At 38.9% G+C, this 23,644-nt stretch overlaps 1 protein-coding gene across 1 annotated transcript; it reads right to left on the bottom strand.

The window, feature by feature from the left end:
* Nucleotides 1–17,081: 17,081 nt before the first annotated feature.
* LOC124358497 (piggyBac transposable element-derived protein 4-like) lies at nucleotides 17,082–18,692 on the bottom strand. Its single transcript, XM_046810790.1, has one exon. It carries the CDS (start codon nucleotides 18,690–18,692, stop codon nucleotides 17,082–17,084), a length of 1,611 nt encoding a protein of 536 aa, XP_046666746.1.
* Nucleotides 18,693–23,644: the final 4,952 nt, after the last annotated feature.

Raw genomic sequence — 23,644 nt, 5'->3', positions numbered from 1 at the left:
TGTAATAAAGTAGGCCACTTACAGCGAGATTGTCATGTTAGGCTGAACGCAAACGGCCCTCGTTCGGGAAACGAGGCCGGGGTAAGTGGGAGCGCCGCCCATGACAACCCCGCAAGTAAAGGATGCTGTCAACCGACAGCTTCCGAAGGCGAGATTAGTGATCAGGTACAACGCAAAAAAAAATGTTACCAGCCCAAAAGGATATAAGAGTAGTGCCTGTAGTTCGTGAACTTGTTGACGAGTTAGTGGCAATTGGTCGGATTGAAAATGCGGAGGGTAAAGTTTTAATCGATACAGGAGCGCAGGTGTCCTTATTGAAGCGTGGAGCCTCCTCCGCCGACCTTTTAAAAACAGATGTAGTATTAAGAGGAATCTCTGGGAAGGTACTAAAAACATATGGTCGCCAGCGAGTAGCCTTGAACCTAAAACCGGGAGTTCAAGTGCCAGGAGATTTTGTAGTGGGAAATCTGCCAAAAGGCTATTTAGCGGTGCTGGGCTGTGATATATTAGGTCAAGGGAACGGAGAGATTAGTATAGAACGCGGCGTGCTCAGGTTATCGGGAAAAGACATTTGGCTGAACCGCATAAGAAAAGGGGAAAACCGTGCCGGACCCCAACCGCAGTGCTTCCGGAAGCGAGCAGCCGAAGCCACAGCGTTATGTGTTTTGTTTGCAACGAGGTCAAAATCCCAACCACGTTGTGAAAAAAGTTGTTCGTGTCAAAATTAGTCGCCTTACCACAAAACTAAACGAGTTGGAAGGCGCAGAAGTGATGATTGAGCCCGGTGAGTTTATAATGCCATGGCGTCTACATAGCCCGGACTTTAACAAAAAATAAAACAAAAATTGTTGTTGGATCAAGACCGTGAATGTGAGCGCTGAGGAAGTCACGTTGGTGAAAAATTTAAAACTAGGGGACCCTTGTTAGTGATATTGATCCTGTGGAGAATGAACATTCTAATCGGCGTAAATTGGTAATTTTAGCCGACAGCCATGGTAGGGGCCTGCAGAGTATTTTATCAGAGAGACTGCCCGGAAACGTTGAAGTAGAAGTTTTTTTTTTTGCCTAACGGTAAATTGAAACACGTAACATCAAGATTAGGCAATTTGCTAAACAAATTGACTTCCAATGACTCAGTAGTTGTAATAGGAGGAACAAATGATGTAGATAAGTCGATGCCTTATCCGTTGACCTTGCAGCAGGCTTTTGTAACCTTGCCGCGGCGGGATGGAAAGCCAATGTCATCGTTGTGCTCTCCATATTTGATCGCTATGACACGGATCTTAAGGCTGAACTGAGTGACGCGAATGGCCTCCTCAAGGCCATCGTTCAAAAATTTAACGAAGCAAAGCAAGGGAAAAATTGATTTCTTGGATTTAAAAAGGAAAAACTAAACCGACGCTGGTATACGAGGCACGGACTGCATTTGAATGAGGAGGGGAAGTTAAATTTAGCACGACTTATTAAGGATAAGGTCATATTGAACCATAAAGTAGCGGAGGTAAGAGTCGGAAAGAGTTGAAACGGTGTGATGAGGCGGAGTTGGAGGCGTGCATAGATGCAAAGCTGGCCCATCTCTCATTAGAAGAACGGGCTCAGTTGAAAGCCACCCTCCTAGAGTTCGGCCATGTTTTAGATTGCAGAGACAACCAACCCCTTGGTTGTACGTCTGCTGTCAAACCATATAATCCGAACTGGGGACGTTTGCGCCCATCTATAAGAAAGCCTACCGCGTACCACACCATCACAAGGCCACGCTCGACAGTCTCATCCAAGACCAGCTGGATAAGGGCATAATTGTCCCTAGCCAGAGCCCATGGGCTTCGCCAGTAGTACTAGTGCCTAAAAAGTCCCGGACGGTACACCCAAGATGAGATTCTGCGTTGATTACAGGGGGTTGAAACGCCGTAACTACCCCGATGTGTACCCTCTCCCTAATATCACGGAGACCCTAGATTCGTTGGGTGGCTGTACGGTTTTCACCACTTTAGACCTTCGGTCAGGGTACCATCAGATCCAAGTCGACGAAGAGAGTAGGCCCAAGACCGCCTTCAATGTGCCGGGAGGGCACTATGAGTACCAAACGCATGCCGTTTGGGTTTAAGCACCGCCCCCGCTACCTTTCAAAGATTAATGGACTCGGTTTTAATGGGGTTTTGAAGGGTGAAAAATGCCTTGTCTATTTGGATGATATAGTTCTATTCTCCAAAGACCTGCCTTCTCACCTGGAAGCCATAAGAGAGGTATTCTCTAAATTGGAGGGGGTAAATTTGACGGTTTCAATTGAGTAAGTGTAATTTTGCGGTTGACGAAGTAAATTATCTTGGCCACGTTATAACAAAGAGAGGGGTAGGACCGGATCCGGGCAAAGTTAATGCTGTGCGCGATTTTCCTGCGCCGAAGACCGTTACAGACGTCAGGTCATTCTTAGGCCTCTCTGGTTACTATCGCCGTTTTATCGACAGCTATGCTACAATCGGTCGACCCACTTTTTGAATATAACAAAACAGGGCCACGAATTTGTATGGACGCCCGAATGCCAGGAGGCCTTTGATCAGCTGAAAACAAAAATTGATCTCAGCACCTGTGCTAGTGTACCCGGACTTTAATAAACCTTTTATATTGGCCACGGAATGCGAGTATGTTTGCCTTGGGAGCTGTTCTAATCGCAGGAGATAGATGGAGAGGAACACCCTGTAGCCTACTGCTCCAGGACGTTGTTTCCGGCAGAAAGAATTACTCGACCACTGAGCGTGAGCTGCTTAGCTTGGTCTGGAGTACCAAGTATTTCAGGTGCTACCTATTGGGCCGCCCTTTTTAAAGTCATTACTGATCATGCTGCTCTAAAGTGGATGCTTTCACTTAAAGACCCTAGCAGTAGACTGATGAGATGCGTCGTTAAGGTTAGCAGAATTTCGATTTTACCGTAGAACCACAAAGCCGGTAAAAGGCACAGCAACGCAGATGGCCTCAGCCGGACCGGTACAAGCGATTAGAAAGGATGTGCTCCCCATTGTTGACCTTGACGTACTAAGGACGCGACAACGAGAAGATCCAGTAGTGCAAGGTTTGCGCCAGGCTAAGAGCTTTCGCATGAGTCCGGAGAAGATCCTGTACCGTCTGAGTTCGGGTGAGCAGAAGATCGTAGTACCGGCATCCCTAGTACCGGAAGTTATTCGGTTGAATCATGACCTGCCTACCGCCGGACACGCCGGGGTAGCAAAAAGACATTGGAACGGGTACGACAGAAATTTTGGTGGAGAAAGATGGATAAGGACGTACTGGATTACGTTAGGACGTGTCCGTAGTTGTAGTCAGCGGACAAACTATGGAAAAATCAAAGCACCCCTAGGAGAAGTTTTCAAACGAACCCCGAGAACCATTTGAAGTAATCGCAGCCGACATAGTGGGACCGTTGCCCTTAGTGAGTCTCGTCGTAACGTGTATATTTTAAGCCGTAATGGATCATTTCTCGCGATATTGCGAATTTATTCCGTTACCTGATCAAACGGCAGAAAGACAGAAAGTGTCGCGCGGGGCTCTCGTACAGCGTGTCGATAACCAAGTTTGGCGTGCCAAAGATCCTTATTACCGACCAGGGTGCGAACTTTACCTCTGATCTAATCAGTCAGCTCTGTAAGTTCTTACATGTTCGTAAGATACAGACTACAGGAATTCCACCCTCAGTTCGAACGGCCGTTTAGAAAGAGTGCACTCGACTATTGCGCGTATGTTGAGCCATTTTGTAAATCGGCATCAGACCGATTGGGATGAGTACCTCCCTTACGTCACGATGGCATACAACTCCCAAGGTCATGAGTCGACAGGGTTTTCCCCGTTTGAAATGGTTTTTGGTCGGAAGATGGAAATGCCCATGGAGGCCTGACCTGGACCATCACTGAAAGCGATGATCTTTACAATGATCATGTGGAAAACCTGCGGAGTAAGCTCCAGAGAAACGTTTGAAATTGCCGGAGAAACGGAAGATCGCAGCTCGCAGCCGTTATGAGAAGCAATACAACAAGAAGGCTCGCGAAGTGAACTACAACGAAGGGCAGATGGTCCTGTTGCACGTGCCTAGTATAGGTAGGCATCGGGTTAAAAAGTATGTCGAAATTATGGAACGGACCGTACAAAATAGTTAAAGTACTGTCCCCGTTGAATGTGGTGTTAAAAATCCGGAAAAGAGAGGTGGACAGTCCCATGTAAACCGGATCAAGCCCTGCTTGGGAAGAGCTTCCGTGCCTCCCCAACAGGCTGAGTATCTAAGCGGACCCTAGGCCTCGAGATGAGGATGACAGGTTAGGTGACGACGATGACGAGGAGGAAGAAGAGGTCAATGGTGATCCACCTCCAGACATTGATGACGTAAAAGTTCAAGCAGGTGGCTCCGAGGGACCCAGCAGCGGTCGCCGGACCTTCTGATGAGGTTGCAGCGCCCAAAGAGAAACAAGCGTGTACCTGCGCGGTTGGGAGACTTTGTTAGAATCTTGAATCTATCTTTGGTAGATAAGCGGGTAGTTTAGTCGCTACGTAGCCCGGGATTAGGCGAGATGTCAACTTTATTTTTGCTGTATAAAATACCATTGCCTCTGTTATAGGCCTAATTGGCATGTTATTTACGCTTGGAGTCGCCTGGGGTTTTCACCGAGGTGTCGTCTTCGAAAAGGAGGGAGATGTGCTCCTCACTGACAGCCATTGGACCATAGTGATGCAGTACAACTTCACGGAAGTAGAAAGGGAAAAACCAGAACCTAAGTATATTGCTATTCAAGGTAAAAGGTCAGTACGATGAGTTCTTTCAAGACCTCTTAGCGGGGGAATGTAAGCATGCACTCTCCGGTTACGAGGATTTAGAAGTAGGGATTCAGGTACGAGTATGTAGGTTTTTGCAGCAGCTGGTAGCAGACTACGTCGGCCAAACCAGTGACTTGACTACCTTAGTATCTAGCACTCGGCAAAAGCGAGGCTTAAATCGATGCGGGAGGCCAGGTACATAAAATTTCTGGTTTTTGGTACTGCAACGGATAGTGATCTGGAATTAACCAATAGTAGGATAAATGAAATAGAAAATCTAAGTGATGACCTTTCCCATAACACTAAAGACCAAATAACCGTTTTAGGTAAATATGCAATCGGAAATTTCCAACCATTCCTAGAGCAATAAAACAAAATTATCTCTACCATAAAAGAAATATCACGAGGTGATGCACATAACTATGGCCCGTAATTATATCAGAGAACTTATATATGCCAAACCCAGTTGAGGAAACCCTTTTTCAGTATTTGAAGCTGAACTCAGCCCTTTCGGAGGTTAAAGATGCTATTAATCTAGCTGTCCAAGAGGATTGCCAGGCTTCACCTGGCCATTGAGGGATCTAGCTGCCGGAAAAAATGACCAGTAACCTGTTGCCTCCCCATCAGTTCTTGAAGGTCCTGACTTCCGTGGAAACGTAATACCTCCTCCAGGTAAAATTGTTTTTAGATGTAAAAATTAGAGAATTTGCATAATTTCTACAAATTTGCCACAATACAATCATATGTAACGAATTCTCAATTGAGGGTATTAATTAAGCTACCCCTGAAAAATGATAATCAGTTGTTTGAAACTTTCAATGTGATAGTTTATCCCGTTTACGACCCTTTCACTCGCAAAGTGGGTGAAATGGGAAGTGGCAGATCAAAAAACTTGTGATTTAGTAAAGACAGGCAGACTTATTCAGTTTTATTCACCAGAAATCTTTGCAAGGGAATGTAAATTTGGCAAACTCACGGTGTTGTCCGTTGTCAGACGCCTTATTATTAAGCGTCTACAAACGACCCAACTGTGTAGTAGATTTATTAAAGAAAGAGCACCGTAACGTTATGTAGTAGAAAGTTGATATATGGCTTACAGTCCCCCGTTCTAATTAGAACACCTACCCGCTGGCTCTACGCCACATCAAAAGAAACACGAGTTATATTAAATTGTTTTGGGGCGTGATGCAAACCTGAATTGTAAGTGCGATCACCCTGAAAGGTGAGGGTGAAATACCGAAGCAAGACAGATGTGATCTGATTGCTGATGGCTATAGGGTGGCCTGCCCGATTTATCGGCAGCTCCTCGTATTCGAGTGAATTTGGAAAAGATTCTTTTCCCAGAAGTTGATGGGATGTACAGTAGTGAAGAATACAGCTTACTGGTACATGATGTAAATGAAACTTTGAAAGTCCTGCAGGGACTAGATGATCAGCTGGGCACCCTAAGTGTTAAAGAATATTCCCTAGAGGGTACAGTACAATTACTTAGGTCCCACTATCACAGACGGATGGTTATCAAGTAATGCAACGTTTAGTGGTACGTCTCTTGTTGTGGTGTTAACTGTTGTTGTTCTGTTGCCTAAGATGGAGGTGCGAGTTGCCGACCCTGCTCCGTGCCGCCCTGGGAGGTAGCACACAGCATCCGCAGGCATCCGCAGGCGCCCAGACAGAGTCGTCTCTCCAGACCCTCGAGGAGACTGTACGCACTGTTTCCTAGATCGGATGCTGATCCAAGGCGAAATTGATCGAGACCAGAGTGGGAGTATGTCAACCCCACGAACCGCAACTGACGTCAAAACTGACCGTACGTTAATCTAACAAGGAGTGGAAAGTTGGGCCCTGGACACTTTAAGTAAGTGTGAAATTAGTTGTGAACTTACAACTTCATCGGGATGTGTGTATGTGGTATTAAACTTTGAAAAAAAAAAACCGGAGATCCAAAACCTGTGTCGAGACTGAATCGAGATTTTTGCTTTCTGGATTCTTAGTCGTAGAGACATGGTGGAAAGAGTGATTGGGGGATCCCTAATATGTTTGTTGATGTTCTCTGTATGCTGACCACCTTGGTTTTGACTTGTGTATGTATTGTTAACGCAGACTGGTTAATGGCAGAGTTACTATAATTCCTTGAACATTCTATTAAAGTAAATAGCATATCCTAAGAGGATCAAGAATTGCTCGAGTCAAACTGGTATCTATGGGAAGGTAAAGCCGGCACCCCTAAACCCAAATACCCTTTCCTTTCAATCCCCAACGGGACTATAGATACACTGAAACAGCTCGAATAACTTTCCTAAATTTAAAATGAAAGTGGCATTCCAGTAATAACGCCTTTGAGAGTGTCTTGCTAAGGGATTTTCCGGACCCCATTAGCAAGACAGAAAAGATGTCTTTACCAGGGTCTGCAGGAATTGTATTAACATAGTAGGCAGGGTATTAACCCTTGTGTTTATTCATATTTTATGTATTCACTGAAAATTTAACTGTTATTTAAGGAATTTTTGTGTCACATGTAAGTTGAAAATGGGGGTTAGACTTGTTAGACAGCTCATAAGGCACCATTAGAATGTAAAGGCCAGTAGGAGGAAGGTATCGGGTGAGCTTCCCTGCTCCCAGGGGTAAGCGAGGTGAAAAACCATGGGGTGCCCCCAGGTCCACAAATGCCCTTAAATACCAAAGCGTGGGGGGCGGAATATTGTAGTTGTAGTTTTTCTTTTTTTTTCGTTTTTTTCTGTGTTGATATTCTTTTGTGAGTTTGAGAGGATTTGGAGGAGTGTGGGGACAGTGTCCTCCTGTCGTTGTTTTTCGGAAGAACGTCAACGTTATGCCTATAAAAACTACTAAATGATGGTTTGTGAACCGCCTTCCCAGAGTCCCCCCACGCATTTACAGTTGTAAACGGCTATCCAGGCCACTAGTTTTAAGTCTTTTCACAGGGCCCTTAAGGAATACGAGTTTCAGTAATTGTTGGTTGGTGCCTTAGCAGCCTTGATAGAAATTCTATGTAAGCCCTGAATGAGCAGCCTCCATTTTAGTGTTAAGTTTACAATTACTGAATTTCCTATTTTACTGTATCTTTTGCAAGGGACCAGTCCGGGTGACTTTCAAAATTAGGGGTGACCGAGGCCAAACCGGCCCCAAGTGAAATCTCATGAGGCTTATCCAAGAATGAGGGAGTAGCGTTTCCAAATTATGATACATGTGCCTGGAACAATTACTTTGTTATAATTGGTTTTCTTTTAAGGGTACATGAAGTGCACTAACCCAGAGTGGCAAAACAAAACAAAACAAAAAAAAAATAAACATTTTCGACAGTCACCCTGTTTAGCTTAATTTCAATCACATATTGTATTGTCGCTATTGCGATGCCAATGTATTTGTTGTAATGTCGTAATGGGATGTCATAATGGTTGTAGACGTTTGAAATGTCTTTAGTAATCTTAGATCTTAAGAATTTGTTAGCCTAAGGGAGACTGGTCCTTTGACCTTAGTAAGAACTAGGTAGTCTATAGTGTTAAGTTTCTTTCATTTTCTGTTATTCATTGACATGTTTTTATTTCTTCTTGTAGAGAATCCTAAAGTTTTTCTTTTGTTAATTGTGTGTTTTGATATTTTAACTTGGGTGTGTTTTGGTTTTAAGCCATATATATGTATGTTTGTAGTTCGGTAATAGTATAAAAGAGAGAGACCGTTGTGATAGTGAGTAAGACGAATATTATGTAAATGTTGTAAAGAGAGAAGGCCTAAGTCGCGAATAGGTGTCTGAATTTAATTTTCGAGTCAAAAACTCCGTCCCCCAGTATTAATAGTAATGTTTTGAAGCTTTTTCAAATTTTCTTTTCCACTATCAATTCAATGATGCATCTACCTGTGGCATACCAATTAAAAAAAAAAAAAAGGGGGGAAGGGATCCAGATGTAAACTGGGTGGCAGTTGTACGTTTGGCTAGGATGGGAGGGCACAATAAGAAACTCTTCGGTACTCTACAAGTTACTCAATGCTGAGGGCAGCATGATCTAAAGGTGGGGGGGAGTGTGGACACCTCGGTGTTTAACGCCCCAAAATTTAACGAATAAATTAGTTTAACCTAAATACTACGAGAATGTCTTATTGTTACTTTAGTGATTTATCTTAACCAAACTTTATACTGGTAAGACCTCCTCAATTATGTAACAATGCTGCTGCCGTATCACATCAAGTGCCATCCGGATTAATAATAGAAAAACATATAGGCGTTAAGGCCACTTCAGAAGAAAGGGACAGGAGTTCTGCCACACCCTGTATATGCATTAAATTGAAGCCCGCGGTGATGCGACAACGCGGTGCTGTTGTCGCAGCCACGTGTACGGAATGCGCTGAAATCAGCAATAGTTTGAGTTGTACGCAGGCCTTGAGCAGTCTAAAAGCACCATGTACTTTGTTAAATTACTAAATGAATCGCCTAGGCGGCAAGCACCTCTCAGAGGTACCATCCTAAGACGAAACCGCCTCTTGATTGGTCCGGAGCCTTGGCGGCGGGAAGATCGGGCGATGCTGAGGTGGATGCTCGGGGAGTCGGCTAACTTGTGCGCGAAACGCGACAGACGTTAACTTAGGCCCTCTCCCCTCTCTCCTCTCTCTAAATCCATATTTTAACTTTTCGGAAGCCAAATTCTAAAATTTGTAATTATGTGTTAATCAAACCTAATTATTTTATTAATCTAATCCAAAGAGTGAGCTAAATTTTAATAAATCATTTATTGGTGTAGTTCGACTCCGTTGATTTATTTTGAAAGTTTATACAACCTTCCTCGCCACGAACTCAAGTGAAGATCTTTCGCCTCCCACTGGGCAAACGAAGTCAACCTACCACATTCACAACATTTTCGGTTTTAAAGTGTATGTTGGTATTCATTTCTGCAAGTGGTTACGTTTTTAATGGTGGACTTTTTAAAGTTTGTTTGTATGAGCATATTGTGGTTTTTTGTTAAATATAATTGAAGAAAGAACTGTATACTCAGAATATTTGCTAACGAAAAATAGTACGAGTCTAGAGCTTATCATAAAAAGTATACTAGATCTTTTTTCTTCTTACGCCAGGTGAAACTCATTTCTTAGAATTTAAATGTTTAACAAAATATCCTCCATTAATAAGAGTACATCTAAAGGAAGATACAAAACATTTTTCTATGGGCAAAACAGCCTACAAAATGTATTGTTTAAAACGGGTCGGTTACAGTGATTAGGACACGAAAATCGTAAATGCTGGATGTTTTCTGTTTATTTACTAACTACTCTCACCGCCCTATGTTATGAAACTTGGCAGATTTTTATGTTTAGGTGTCAAAATGTTTAATAATTAGATTAAGCAACTTCTACTAGTCATAAAATATGCTCATAATCTTATCAGCTTTTTACGGTATTAGCTATAAAAAATTTTCTGATCGCTATCTTGAAACCTACATATGAATTAGGATAAAGCCAACATAATACATCGCGAAACTCTTTTCTTTAAAAAGGATATTAATCGAGGCTACATACCATTAACAATTAAACAGACCAACCAATCTCTTTCGAGATTAGGCCGCTTTGATTGCCAATTCTTAAAAATGAACTAAAAAGAAAACAAAAAGTATCAAATTATTGTAATAAAACGAATGCGGAGTCACAGCATGGTTTTAAAACTATCCACCGTAGTATGGATGATTAATTATGCTATAATACGAGTATACTGTCTTTTCATCATCATAAAGAGTAGATACGGTGAAAAACTGTAAATCTCGGGTTATGTGCCAGTATCTTTCACAAAATGCACGCTTACTGTTAATTTAGAAGGAATATCCCTAAGTGTAGGTCTAATGATGTTTCTACGGCATTTTAATTTGTTAGGGTGGCATTGAAAATGTTTCTCATACAAAGAAAATTCCTTTTATAAGACGATGTGTGCTTCGAGGAAATACTCGTTACTCGAAGCAAAGGATGTAAGTTTTAATTGGAAGGGTATTGTTCTACAAGAGGACATAACCAATCAACGCTGCGATGGGACACATGTTCACAACTTTAATCCCTTTTTCCCATGTTACATTTCTTTGTGAAACAATACTTGGAGATGTGATTTGCAGAGATGGATTTATTTTTCTTTATACTTAGTTTCCAATTGACTAATTGAACTAACATTAGATCAATAGATTTTACGATGCTGTAATTTTTCTATATTTGCTTCAGTAGGAATAACCTGTATTATTCCTATCTAATTCCATTATTTACTCTTACATGCAAATGGATAAATCTGCAACTCAATCTTCCAACTTGTTATGGTTGCTAGGTTGGTAGCAATGCGGCCTCATCCAACCGTCAACCACAAGACCATTGCTCTTCACTAAGTCCTACCCTTTCGTGTTTGATTTTCCCGTTGACTCTTTTCAGTTCTGAAACAAAACTTTAGACCAATAATTGTTATCGATGGAATCAAATAAAAAATCCATTAATTTAAACAGGTAAATTTTGGAGTCACATTATCCTTTCTTACACACCATGTGGAAACAAGAGAATATTAAATATATAATGTGCCTGTTGATTAAAGATTCTAAATACATAGTTGCAGTACATATTATGTAGAAAATAAAATAAAATAGAAGAAATAAAATTGTTTATTTTAACATTTGAAAAATATTTATTTCAAATTTACGCGTCAGATGTAACTACTTCCTGCTATGTATTTCTATAGCGAATTAGCTGAGCTGTACTTTACGTTCATTTATATGAGTTAGATTTAAAGAAATTTGCAGGTCGTCATTGTACATGCTAAAGTAACATAAAGTAACATAATAGATACAAAGTAGATAATAGATGAAAACAGTTTATAACAGAAAAAATCGTCACCCAGATCTCTTAAATTTTAAACTTATAAACCCTAAAAATATTCTAATAAAATTTGTTTGAATGGTTAAAATCGGTTGGAAAAAGATGTCAGTCTTTGACTTTTTCAAAATATAAAAGCTTGCTTAATCTCATTTAGAGGTAAATAAGTTAGCTACGAAATACGTTTTTTCCTATCTAAAAGCGTTCTACCTAACCCTATAAGTCAATTGACGACTGTTGTTTAAAGTAAACGATATTGATACATAAGTAACTAACTTGAGAGCGCCTTTTCGTGTAAGCTATCACGATGAAACTTGACGTTTTCGTCAAACTAAAAAAAATTATATTCAATAAAAAACAAAAAATTAATGATTAAAACAATAGGTTGTTAATTGACCATTGTGTTGAATTAAGAAAACATTAGTCATCATTAAATTTGAGAAACTTTTGTTTCTTACAATAACTGCCTATATTTTCAACCTATCCATCATCATTAATAATGCTAGCAGAAATTGGAATCTCCGCTACTACAAAACTAGTTATATCTGGTAAAATATTTCCAAGTGAAATATTACCCAGAACCCATTACAGAAAGTTAAAGGCACTAAACCCCCAGACTAAGTGATCAAGGAAGACAGAGCACTTTCTACATTTCACAACTTTTAATATAACTGTTTCCTACTTGACTACGTTTGAATTCAGGTAAACTTTCTAAAATCTTTAGTTAAATGTCATCAAAGTAAACAACTTTGCCTATTTATTATTCTTCAAATAAATTTACTTTTGAAACTAAACAGGTTTTAAAAACGTTGTTACATTATTATAGCTAAACCGTTTTGTGCCTAACGTTTGTTTCCATATGTTATAAAAAAACTACAGTATTTAATAAAAGAATATTTGTTTTCGTTACATACTACATACTTGAGATAATGGAAATTATATCCGTAGTGGAAATCAAGTTATCCAGAACAATCGCGGTGGAGACGGAATGCCCAAATGGGGAGCTGGATTTCAAGAGCTGCCCACTCAACTTGAGAGAGAATATGCAGCGGTTTCCCACAGGAAGGAAGTCGGGCTCTTTTATCCCACCTCAGTTCTTTGCTGCTGGTAATTTTGGCAATTCCAGACACAACAGCTCCTCGAGTCCGTGGCTCAATTATGCTATACATTCAACTGGAGCTACTTCACGTCTCTATATTTTAGGAACAAAGAAATTCTAGTATTACAGAGGAAGCACATGCAAACAATTAATACAGAACAATACATTTTGAAGAGGTTAAATGTTGACGACTTTCAACATCATCAGGAGGCATCTCTCTCTGTGTTTTGACCTATAGAAAAACTTTGATTAAAATAGAAAATTGTAGTTTTTTATGTTCTTTTTAATTCTGCTAGTTTAACCATTTTAACCATGGTCGTATTTAACTAGGGTAAAAATAGAAAATCCCTTTCCCTTATGATGAACGTAAGAAATACACAGGGTGTAACTAAACACTCTAACACAAAATGTAGGATGTTGTCCCTATGAATGAAGCAAAAGTTAAAAACAACTAGTGGTCTATCACTTTCCGTTTACTGCTTGTTAGTATATCAATATTTTTTATTTACATTTCAATAATATGTATATGTATATTTTTTATTTTAAATTCATTTTTAATAACTGATCAACTAACTTTAAGCAAAATTTAGTAAGCTCTTTTTTGTTAACAAGAATCTACCAATAAAAAAGTTTTAACGTGCTAATTGATTTGCATTAATAAATGGATGTAAATTAACAGATTAAAAATAATTTGTTATCGTTGATTTGTTACTTCATTATAAGGAAATTTTGGATTGAATACGCATGGTCAGACAAAACAAGTATTAAGTTCGATTTCAATATTTAAAATGTCATTAGATTTTCAGATAAATTTTCTAGAAAAACTTATTGCGCTTACTTTCTTATTAAACTATTACTCATAATACCAAGTTCATAATTTTAAAAGTACAATTTTTGTATGCAATAAAACACAGACAGGCAGATGGTAGACGAAAAGAGATGAATCATTTGCTTAATTTGGTTGTTCGCAACATTTAATCTTAGGAAGAGTATCCCTACAGTATCTTTAGAGTTTTGATACACCCTGTATAATCTTTATACTATATATATATTTCTCGTGTTCGTTTTGTATGTGACTGAACTCCTCCTAAACGACTGGACCGATTTTGACGAAGTTTTTGGTGCTGTGTTGAGGGGGATTCAAGAATGGTTCAGATTTCCACAATTTTGGTCCAATTTAAATAGTTTATTTAATTAATTTTTTTGTGGGGGGGGGGGGGGGTGGGGGGGGGGGGGGGTGGGGGGGGGGGGGGGTGGGGGGGGGGGGGGGTGGGGGGGGGGGGGGGTGGGGGGGGGGGGGGGTGAATTGTTTAGCTTAAAACGTCACTTTTTAGATTTTCTTGAAGGAATGCTATCGAATTCGTCATTGCTTTCGATATTCCTAAACTACAGGCTTAGCTTCTTACTTTGATACAAGAATTGCACATCTTCTCCGTTAACAATCATTGCAGAATCTACGACACAATCGAGAGCTAAGTAAGTACAAAGCACCGATTTAGCAGCCTTCTCCGAATAAATGTACAGCGTGCTGAGTCACAAACTGCTGAATCCATTCACTTTGCCGAGCCGAGCGTGAACTGTGAGCAGTAACTGCTGACAAGTTCCCTTCAAACTGCTTCAACTGAAACCTCTTGTCTGTCGTAGTTTCCCTTTGTAACCGAGGGCGCTGGTAGCCCAACTCTACCTTCCGCATTTAGGATAATTCTCTGGAAATCTTAGACTTAACTTCGTAGGCTATGGTGTGTGGAGAAGTAGTAGATAACTTTAAGTTTTTATTTTTTGTGTTTAATACTATGCTGTCTTTTAATCTCCTTTCCGAATTTAAGTTTAAATTAATTTAAAGCGTAATTCACAGTTGATGTTTTGGGCCAAAATTTACTACTAGATCAAAAAATATTTAGGGTGTTTATTTCTGTCTTCATACGTAAAAGAAAGAATAAAGTCTAGTTTTTATGTCGATAAAGTATACAAGTGTTTTGGCGCTTTTTTCAACTAAACTGAATCTTTTGAAATTCATAACTCGGAAACTTTTCAACAAGTTAGGAACAGATGTAACGTTTCTATGTATGTAATCATGTAATCTTGTTCTATACGTACAAGAGTTGTTATTAAATTACCATATTAGCTATTATTCTTGTCCGAACAGTCAAAGAAATTCTGAATTTATTATTAGTAATAAATTATAATAATAATAAATTTATTATGCAGATCCTTTGTTAAAACGCCTACTAGTTTGAACGCACCAGATTGCCGTTTAAACAGTCTTACTTTTAATGTAACTTCCGTTATTGTAGCTCTACTGGTTAGTTTGCGGTTGGATCTCTAAATGTTGTTTTTATTTAATTTAAGCGAAAGTGCTATTTATATCTTTATAAAACTATTTATATATACGTACTTTAGCGTAGGGTACAAGAAACCCCATTTTGAAAGCGCAAAATAAATCAATAAAGAAAGAAACATTAGACTGATTTTTGAACACGAAGTATTAAATTGAATACTCTAAATTACATTTTTTTATTTGATTTGATTTGACTTTAGCGATTAATTTTAATTGTCAATGCAAGTGGCGCAAGTTTATTTTAAGAATATTTATATTTATTTGATTTGCATTTCTGACCCATGGTTAAAATATAATGTAGAAGAAATTCACAAAATATTTTCTAAGAGTTCATAAACACCCTGTATACGTTGATTTAGTTAACTAGATGCACTATATAATATTTATGGAATAATTTGTTTATATAAATTGAAACTAGACAAAATAAAAGAAGTTGCTTATTGTTGAAAAAAGTGCTAGCAGGAAAATGCTATGGGAAAGAGTGAGCCTATTTTCGTTAATAAAATTAATAATTGATAGCTATCAGATCCATCGTTAAATATATATTGAAGCACAGTCCTTGAACATTTCGTAAAATTGAAACATAACTTTGACTACACATTTTAAATTACAAAAATAGCAATTCAATGCAATGAAAACCTCACCTTATTCTTTAGTGTTAAACACAACAGAGGAAAGTTTTGACAGAACGGTTTTCTTGTCCTCACAGGTCCCATGTTCATTACACATAATTAATGTTCTCTCGTGGACGCAGTGCCAGCTTTCAGGCCGCCACCCTCATTAACTCCAGCCAAGCACTCGCCTCCAGCTCACATATTTAGCACCTGCATTTTTATATCTTACACTCAAATGCATTGCTGTGTATGGACATACTTCATGGAATGCTCAAGAACTCGGACTTATTTATTTGAATATACATAAAGTACATATTTGAATATACCTCTAAGCATAATGCTTTACATGATGTTTGTACGTTTTCTGTTATCCTGGTCTGTTTCTGTACGCTTTTGGTTACATCTTATCCTAGTCCTCTATTCAATGAACACATTCATGTAATTCTCAATTTCTACAACAAAAGGGGGGGAGGGGGTTTGCGAGTTCCCCCTGAATTTACTTACAAGCATACAACGTAGAAATACTCATAGCCCGTACTGCAGCAGCAGAAGTGGAGGTAAACTGAGACTGTTTGTAAATAGTAGATATTTATTGATACTAAGAGCTAAATTTTCAATGACAAAAGCTGTATGGATTTTGAACATTACCCTAATCATTAACGTATTTTCATCATGGTGGTTATATTTTATTTGTAAATAATAAAATATTATATTTCGTTTATTTATCTTTCAGTTTCTCTACACAAATCTTGAAGTGGACAATAACAATTTTAGGGTAAATTTAAAACATTTATTGAGAAGTTACTACAAAACTAATCCTATTTTATTGATGAAAAATATTTACATTCACAACATTAATCAACAGTGAATCAGAACTTTAGCACACCTTTATCAAAATTGCATTGCATAAAAAGTTGTACAGTAAGCATACAGAATTACCACTTGATGTTATCGTGATATGTCTTGAGTAGGCATTTCTTGCTGAACAATTCGTTCACAAAGTGTGCTTTCTATTGGTTTTAACACGTTCACTGCTAAATATTGGAAAAAAATTTTAGAATATGCTAAAATAAAATATAATTTTTTTACTTACTATATGGTGAGGCCAGTTTTGTAGATAGGAAAGAAGCTGCCAGAAGTTAACCTTGCACCCGGAAGTGACGTCATAAAGTTGTGGGACGCCGGTCACCCATCAGCACTGCCGAAAACTCCTCCATGTGGGACACTGGTATCCCATGCGCACTGACTAAACTTTTAGGGCTGTTCGTGCTTTTCCTTCACTACATCGTATTGTTTATGACAAAAAAGTCATCAAAATAAAATTAAAAACTAAATAAAACCTATTTACATGTATTTACATCCCTCCCACCACCCTTTCTTCTAAACAGTCCTAAGCATGGTGTTTTTCAAAGCATGCCACAGGACAGAGTGAAGGTTCTCCTGGGCACTGTGCACAAAAGTATGCAGTACGTTTTTCTCTTCCTTCACTGTGGCAGACTCTGCAACGTTTTCTCTTCTGCCGATTCCTGTTGTCCTTCCCTTCAATCAAGGAGACAACGTGCAGTGCCTTCTCATTGCTTCGGCGAGGACGTTCTGGGGCTTGTAGCTCTTTCTCAGGGACAAGGGATTCGATGACAGCTAGCCTGAAGTCATAAAGATTCATTGTTTCTTGGGGATTGGAAAGGTTGTACAGCTTCAAGGCGTTCACCAGTGCCATCTGCATTATGTGTACAAAGATCTTTTTGTACCACCTCAGCGTTTTTCTTTCGCATGGATAGTACGCTAGCATTTGATCTGCCCTATCCACTCCCTTCATAAATGTGTTATATTTCACAATGGGCAGGGGTTTTACTCTAGCTACTCCATGGCGATTCCGTGATTCAACCATGTTGTTTTCGAACTCTGTAGTGATGTATGTCACTACACGCTTGTCCTTCCACTTGGCAACAGTGACTTGTTCTGCACTCCGAGCAATTGTCTCACCTTTTTTTACTTTGGCTGATTTTACCTCATCTGGCAGGTACTTTCTGTCTGCTCTAAGTGTGCCAGTACAATACGTCTTCTTCCTAAGCAGTTGGTAGGCCAAAGGAAAGCTATTGTAAAAATTATCCATGTACAACGAGTGACCATGGTTGAGCTTCCCTCTCATAAGATGTAGTACTACCTTTGTGGCATGACCTTTCCCACCTAAGTCACTGAGAGATCCTGAGTAGACAAGAAAACGAAGTATGAGACCACCAGGTTCACAAAGAGTGTACAGTTTGATGCCATACTTGTGGCGCTTTCCTTTGATGTACTGTCGGAAAATCAACCGACCGCGCCACAAAACCATAGCCTCATCCAAAGAAAGTTCTTTGCCTGGATAGTAAACATCATCCATCTTTTTGTTGAAGTGGTCAACTAGCATCCTTACTTTTGACAAACGGTCTTCCTGTACACCTTGAGCTACATTTTGATGATGTGAGAAATGAATGCATCGTAATATAATCAAAAACCGATCACGGCTCATATGGTCACGGAAGCAATTCAAGTTGAACATTCGATGGGTTTTCCAGTAGTCATTGAGGCGGTTCAGTTTGAACGTACCAGTGTGAAGCAATAGGCCTATGAACTTTTTTAGTTCGTCTAAAGTTAAGTCCTTCCATCTGTGAATACGTGATCGTGGCTCAGTGGAAGGCCCAAAAAACAAGTCAAAAGCGTACCTGTTTGTATCTGCTACGATACTTTCCAGCAGCTGATCGTCAACCAAAAGCAAAAACCAATCTACCGGCTTATTTTCTCTTGGCGTAGGGACTAATAGTTCATTTTGTTTTGTGAAAGGAATAACTGTAGGGGGTTGTAGCTGTGCAGACCATGCAGGGTTTAGTGGAAAAGTTCCGTCATCATCCAAGTCACTTTCGGAATCGGTATCACTTTCCTGCACGGAACTGTCTGATTCATTGTCAAGGTCATTGTCTATAACCTCCCGTTCAATCTGTGAGTCACTGAGTCCGGCAGCCATTGTTATAGTCACAAGTATTTGTAGGAAGTATAAAAAAACTACATAGCAAATAACAAATATAACAACAAACACACGACACACTTCACGACACTAGCAACGAACAAAGAAAGGCGCCAGCGGGACACGAACAGTGCAGTGTAAACAAAGATGGCGGTTTCAACACGCCCACAAATAATCGCCTTCCTTGTACGGAGCCTGAGCAGGCACTAAACGACCAACGTAGTGATGGTGTGATGGGACGCCGGGCACCCATGCGCATGCGCAAATGGATTGGTATGGGACGCCGGCGTCCCACGCGCAGTGAACGTGTTAATAGAACGACATTGCTTTGGGGACACACAAATGTTATGTTATTGTTGACTAATTGTATTCGTAAACTAGAGCACTGCTGTCACTTGGAAGTTGGAATTATCCGTCTACGTATTAACGCATCGCTAAGAGACATAAACTAGAGCACCCCTATTAGTGAGGAAGAAGTTTTTGAATATATCCTACTAATGTATTAACTCATCCCTTACATCAAGTGAATGATGACTTTACTTTGAGTAGTGTTTCATAGATGTAAACTTGTACAGTTTTTAATAGTTTATAACTCTGTTGAGCGCGCAGACATAAACTAGAACACCTACTGTTAAAGACGAGGAAGTTTTGAATTATCCAACTACGTTTTTTAACCTATTGCTTTCAATTAGATAATGTTGACTTTACGTTGATTAGTGTGTCATAAATGTAAACTTTTACAGTTTAAATAATTTATCTTAAATTGCGCACACACAAATTAATGTTTACTGTCTAATTGAAAAGCGCGCAATAAGTTCAACTGAATAGACTATAACAATTTATCAAAGCAGTTGCGAAAAGCTGTACCGGAGTTTCCCAAAAAAAAAATTAGTGTTTTACACACGTTTTCCTCTTGTTATGTAATATTGTGATAAGTTTTATTTTTTAAACATATGGATTTAGTTTTTTCGTTTCACTCTCTTTTAGTCTAAAGGTATCGGAATCTTGTGTGGAAGTAATTTATGTTTGTAATAACTAGAAGAAAAGATTCTTATACGATAACTTTAAAACTACAAAGTTGTATAACATACGAATAATTACTCAAATAAAGAATTCCTATATATTTTGAATTTACGAACATCTTTGATGTTGTACTGCTTTAAGTAATATACAATATACATTCAGAATTATAAAATCATATCTATCGATTAATAATATATTGTGTTGCTTACCTAGCCGTAATTTATGATCTGAAGCGGTTTAAATTAAATTTTAATTTAACACAAATAAGTATTGCAATAAACAGTCTTTTTCGGATAAAAACAAGCGAGAGTACTATGAAATGTAATTTATTATAAAGAAATGGAAATTTGACAATCGAGAATTGAAAACACAAAGTACTAAAATAAGTCCATCTGAAGCAATAATACTGTTGGAAAATAAAAGCACAAGAATAAAATAACAACAATTTCTTTCTAAAGTTAGAAAGCAATTCGTAGTGCTTTACGGAACATCATTCTTTTGTTAACGCTTGAAATGAATTACCAAAACACTTTTGGGGGGGGGGTGGGGGGGGGGGGGGGTGGGGGGGGGGGGGGGTGGGGGGGGGGGGGGGTGGGGGGGGGGGGGGGTGGGGGGGGGGGGGGGTGGGGGGGGATTTATGCTATTGTAAAACTAAAAACCTATATTTGTAATTAGAGATGAATCGATCAAGGAGGGATCCTCGTCCTCCGGTTTATCTCACGAGTGAAGAAATAGAGGAATGCTGTATGCTGCCACCTGATTCGAGTGACGATGATAGTGCAGACGACAGTGACGCCGACCCAGATTACGACCCAGACCTTGCCCACACAAACCGACTGGAAGGATTTATGCAATCTAAATACAATAATGGTAAGCACAGCTCGTTGACATTATTGGTGATACTTATTACTTTGTGTATGTAAATGTAATATTATAATGATCTAACTCAATTGTGTTTGTCCTTAGACGAAGAAATGAACACCGAAGAAGACAACTTAGCAGAAATTCGAAATGAAACCTCAAGTCAAGCAGAAGAGGAAAAACCGTCTACTTCTACGCAGGCACCAAGGAAGACCAACAAAGATAAGCCTCCACCCCCACTTTGGACAAATGTGGATGCTGCCGAAAGTGTAAGAGAGCCTGTTATCTGGAAAGACACACTTCCTGAAAGTACTCAGAAGATATTCAGTTCTTATCAGTCAGTCCATGAGGACGGTCGTAGAGATAAGCCGCTCGTGATTGTGCAATCTGGTCGGCCTGCCCGTCTTGTCCTGTGCGGTACTTATCCTGTGCGGTACCTTTTCTTAAAGTAATTATCCTTAAAACTGTGTCATAAGCTTTATTTTTCTCGTGTGTGAATTTTCGTTAGTATTGATGAAGTTTATTTTTAGTTTGGACTAAAGTTATTTTTGGATTAATTATCATTTTAAATCAGGCTTTCCGTTATTTTTTTTAGTTTTTATACTGTACAGTTAAGTAACTTACAATTACTTACATTTTTACCATGAATTGCGGTAAATGTAGCCGAGACATAACCATTGCTAAAGATGCAGCAAGGTGTGTGGAGTGCGGTCTCAGTTTTCATGTAACGTGTTGTCGCATTCGGACTTTGGCAAAGTTGACATCTATGTCGGCCCGAAATCTGGCCTCGTGGAAGTGTGACGATTGTTCGCAGGATTCATCCTCAGTGGCAAGTCATAAGTCGGACTCGGTCGATCCAAATATTTCTGACATTCTTTTGGCAATACAAAAAGAAATTGCTGTAAGCCAAGCTGCAAATAGAGACGGTTTTAGCGCGATTGAACAGCGTCTAACTGGTTTACAGGCATCTGTTGACGAATTCCATAAGAGACTTTCTTCTTTAGAGGCGGAAAATGTTGAACTTAAAGCGGAATGTGTTGAACTCCGAACTAAAAATGAATCCCTGTCTCGGCGGGTGTTTGACGTGGAGTTACAAATGGCAGATATACAGCAGTACTCGCGAAACCATAACATTGAAGTTATGGGTGTCCCCGTCACAAAAAGTGAGAATGTTTACGAAATCGTCAAATCGGTGGCCACCGCGCTTGATCTAACTTACGACAGACAGTCCATATCCATTGCCCATCGTTTGCCGGCACCTCGGAGGAAGTCTTTCCACCCCTCTATTGTCGTCCAGTTCGTGTCCCGCTCAACAAAGGCTGAATGGATTTCTGCGGCCAAGAAAAAAAGAATTAAAACTACGGACTTGGCAGCGTCTCTACCGCCTGCGCCGGTATTAGTTCTGGATCATCTCACACCACAGAATAAACATATACTTGGGAGAGCTAAGTCCTTGGTCAAAGATGGACAGCTGGCGTTCGCTTGGTCGAGGGACGGGAAGGTGTTGGTGAGACAGACGGTGGAGTCACCGGCCAGGAGGGTGAGGAGCATCGACGAAGTAGAAGCCTTCGTACGTCCGGCGGTTAGCGGCAGTCCCACGACAACGAAGTAATTTGCCAGAGTTTTAGCGTAGGTTATAGATACTCCATAAATCCAGATAAGGACATGGCAAGTAAGACTTTTTTTATTATGTTAATTTTTGTTTGCAGCATTTATATTACATTTTTCATTTGACATTATAGTTTGTGTAATTTATTGGCATGTGCATGTGTATTTTTAAATAAGACTTAACAAAGTGAAAATTGAAAATAATTTCGCAGCGACGTTCAATATTAATTACTACTAGGACACTCAGCATTCAAAATGAAATGTTGATTGTACTATACCAACCTACTGTATAATTAAATTATAAATACGTGAGTATGGGTTGAAGTTAGAAGTATGTGTGATGCATGTGAGTGTGTATGTGTGTGTATGTATGCACGTGAGTATGTATGTGTGTATGCACGTGAGTATGTATGTGTATGTGTACACGTGAGTATGTATGTGTGTATGCACGTGAGTATGTATGTGTATGTGTACACGTGAGTATGTATGTGTGTATGCACGTGAGTATGTATGTGTGTATGCACGTGAGTATGTATGTGTATGTGTACACGGGCTAACGAAAAATATCAAAATAATGTTTTATAAAACAGTTTATCTCATCTTTCTATTAATAATTATTTATTATTATAAGAATAGCAAGTTACTGTAGAAAACAATAATTAATTTATAAATAATATTAACTAATAAATATTTTCATGCCATTGAGATTGAAAGTTTCAGAATGTAAATGTTTTACTTCTTTTCACTTTTTACCATTTTTACAGCGATCTTTACTGTCCAAAGGTTAACAGATAATGTTTTTTGCGTGGTCAGTGCGATGTTAATTGTATATTAGGTCTAATTTCCGTCTATGTCTTTTTTATATATGGAATAATAATTTTTATAGTCAGTTTTTTGAATATATGACACACGTAATTATAAGCATGCACATGTCAGAATTTATACTGAAGTATATTTCTAATTTAATTAGTTATTCATATGTTATTAACAATTTATATTTTTGTTTGTGCTAGTTCCATTTCATTGTGGCATGTAATATAAGATACGTGATTTATTTTTAGCATATCTATATTTGGAAAGTTTTAATTGCATAAATTAGTAAAAGTGCTTCTGGTTTATTTTTAAACATAAGTTGCAGCATAACATAAATGTACCTATACCGATAATGCTTCCATGTATATATTTTATTTTATTTATATGTATTATATTAAACAAAAATATTTATTTTATTATTATATCATATGATATTGGTATTTGGTTTCAACTATATATAAGTTTTTGTTATATTAATATTGTTTTTGTAAAGGTCTTACTGCATTGTGTACGGTGTGCAAATTAGGTACATTTGGTTTTAGTTTATTTAAAAAAGTGATGTTGTACTTTTTATCAAGTGTAGTGGTATCTGTATAGATATATAGAGAGCGGGTGGGCTGCTGAGCATGGTGTACAATGAGCAGGTT

The sequence above is a fragment of the Homalodisca vitripennis genome, chromosome 3, assembly GCF_021130785.1.
Source record: "Homalodisca vitripennis isolate AUS2020 chromosome 3, UT_GWSS_2.1, whole genome shotgun sequence".
Lineage (NCBI taxonomy): Eukaryota > Metazoa > Arthropoda > Insecta > Hemiptera > Cicadellidae > Homalodisca > Homalodisca vitripennis.
The sequence above is the reverse complement of the archived record's forward strand: the minus strand, read 5'-3'. Positions and strand labels throughout refer to the sequence as shown.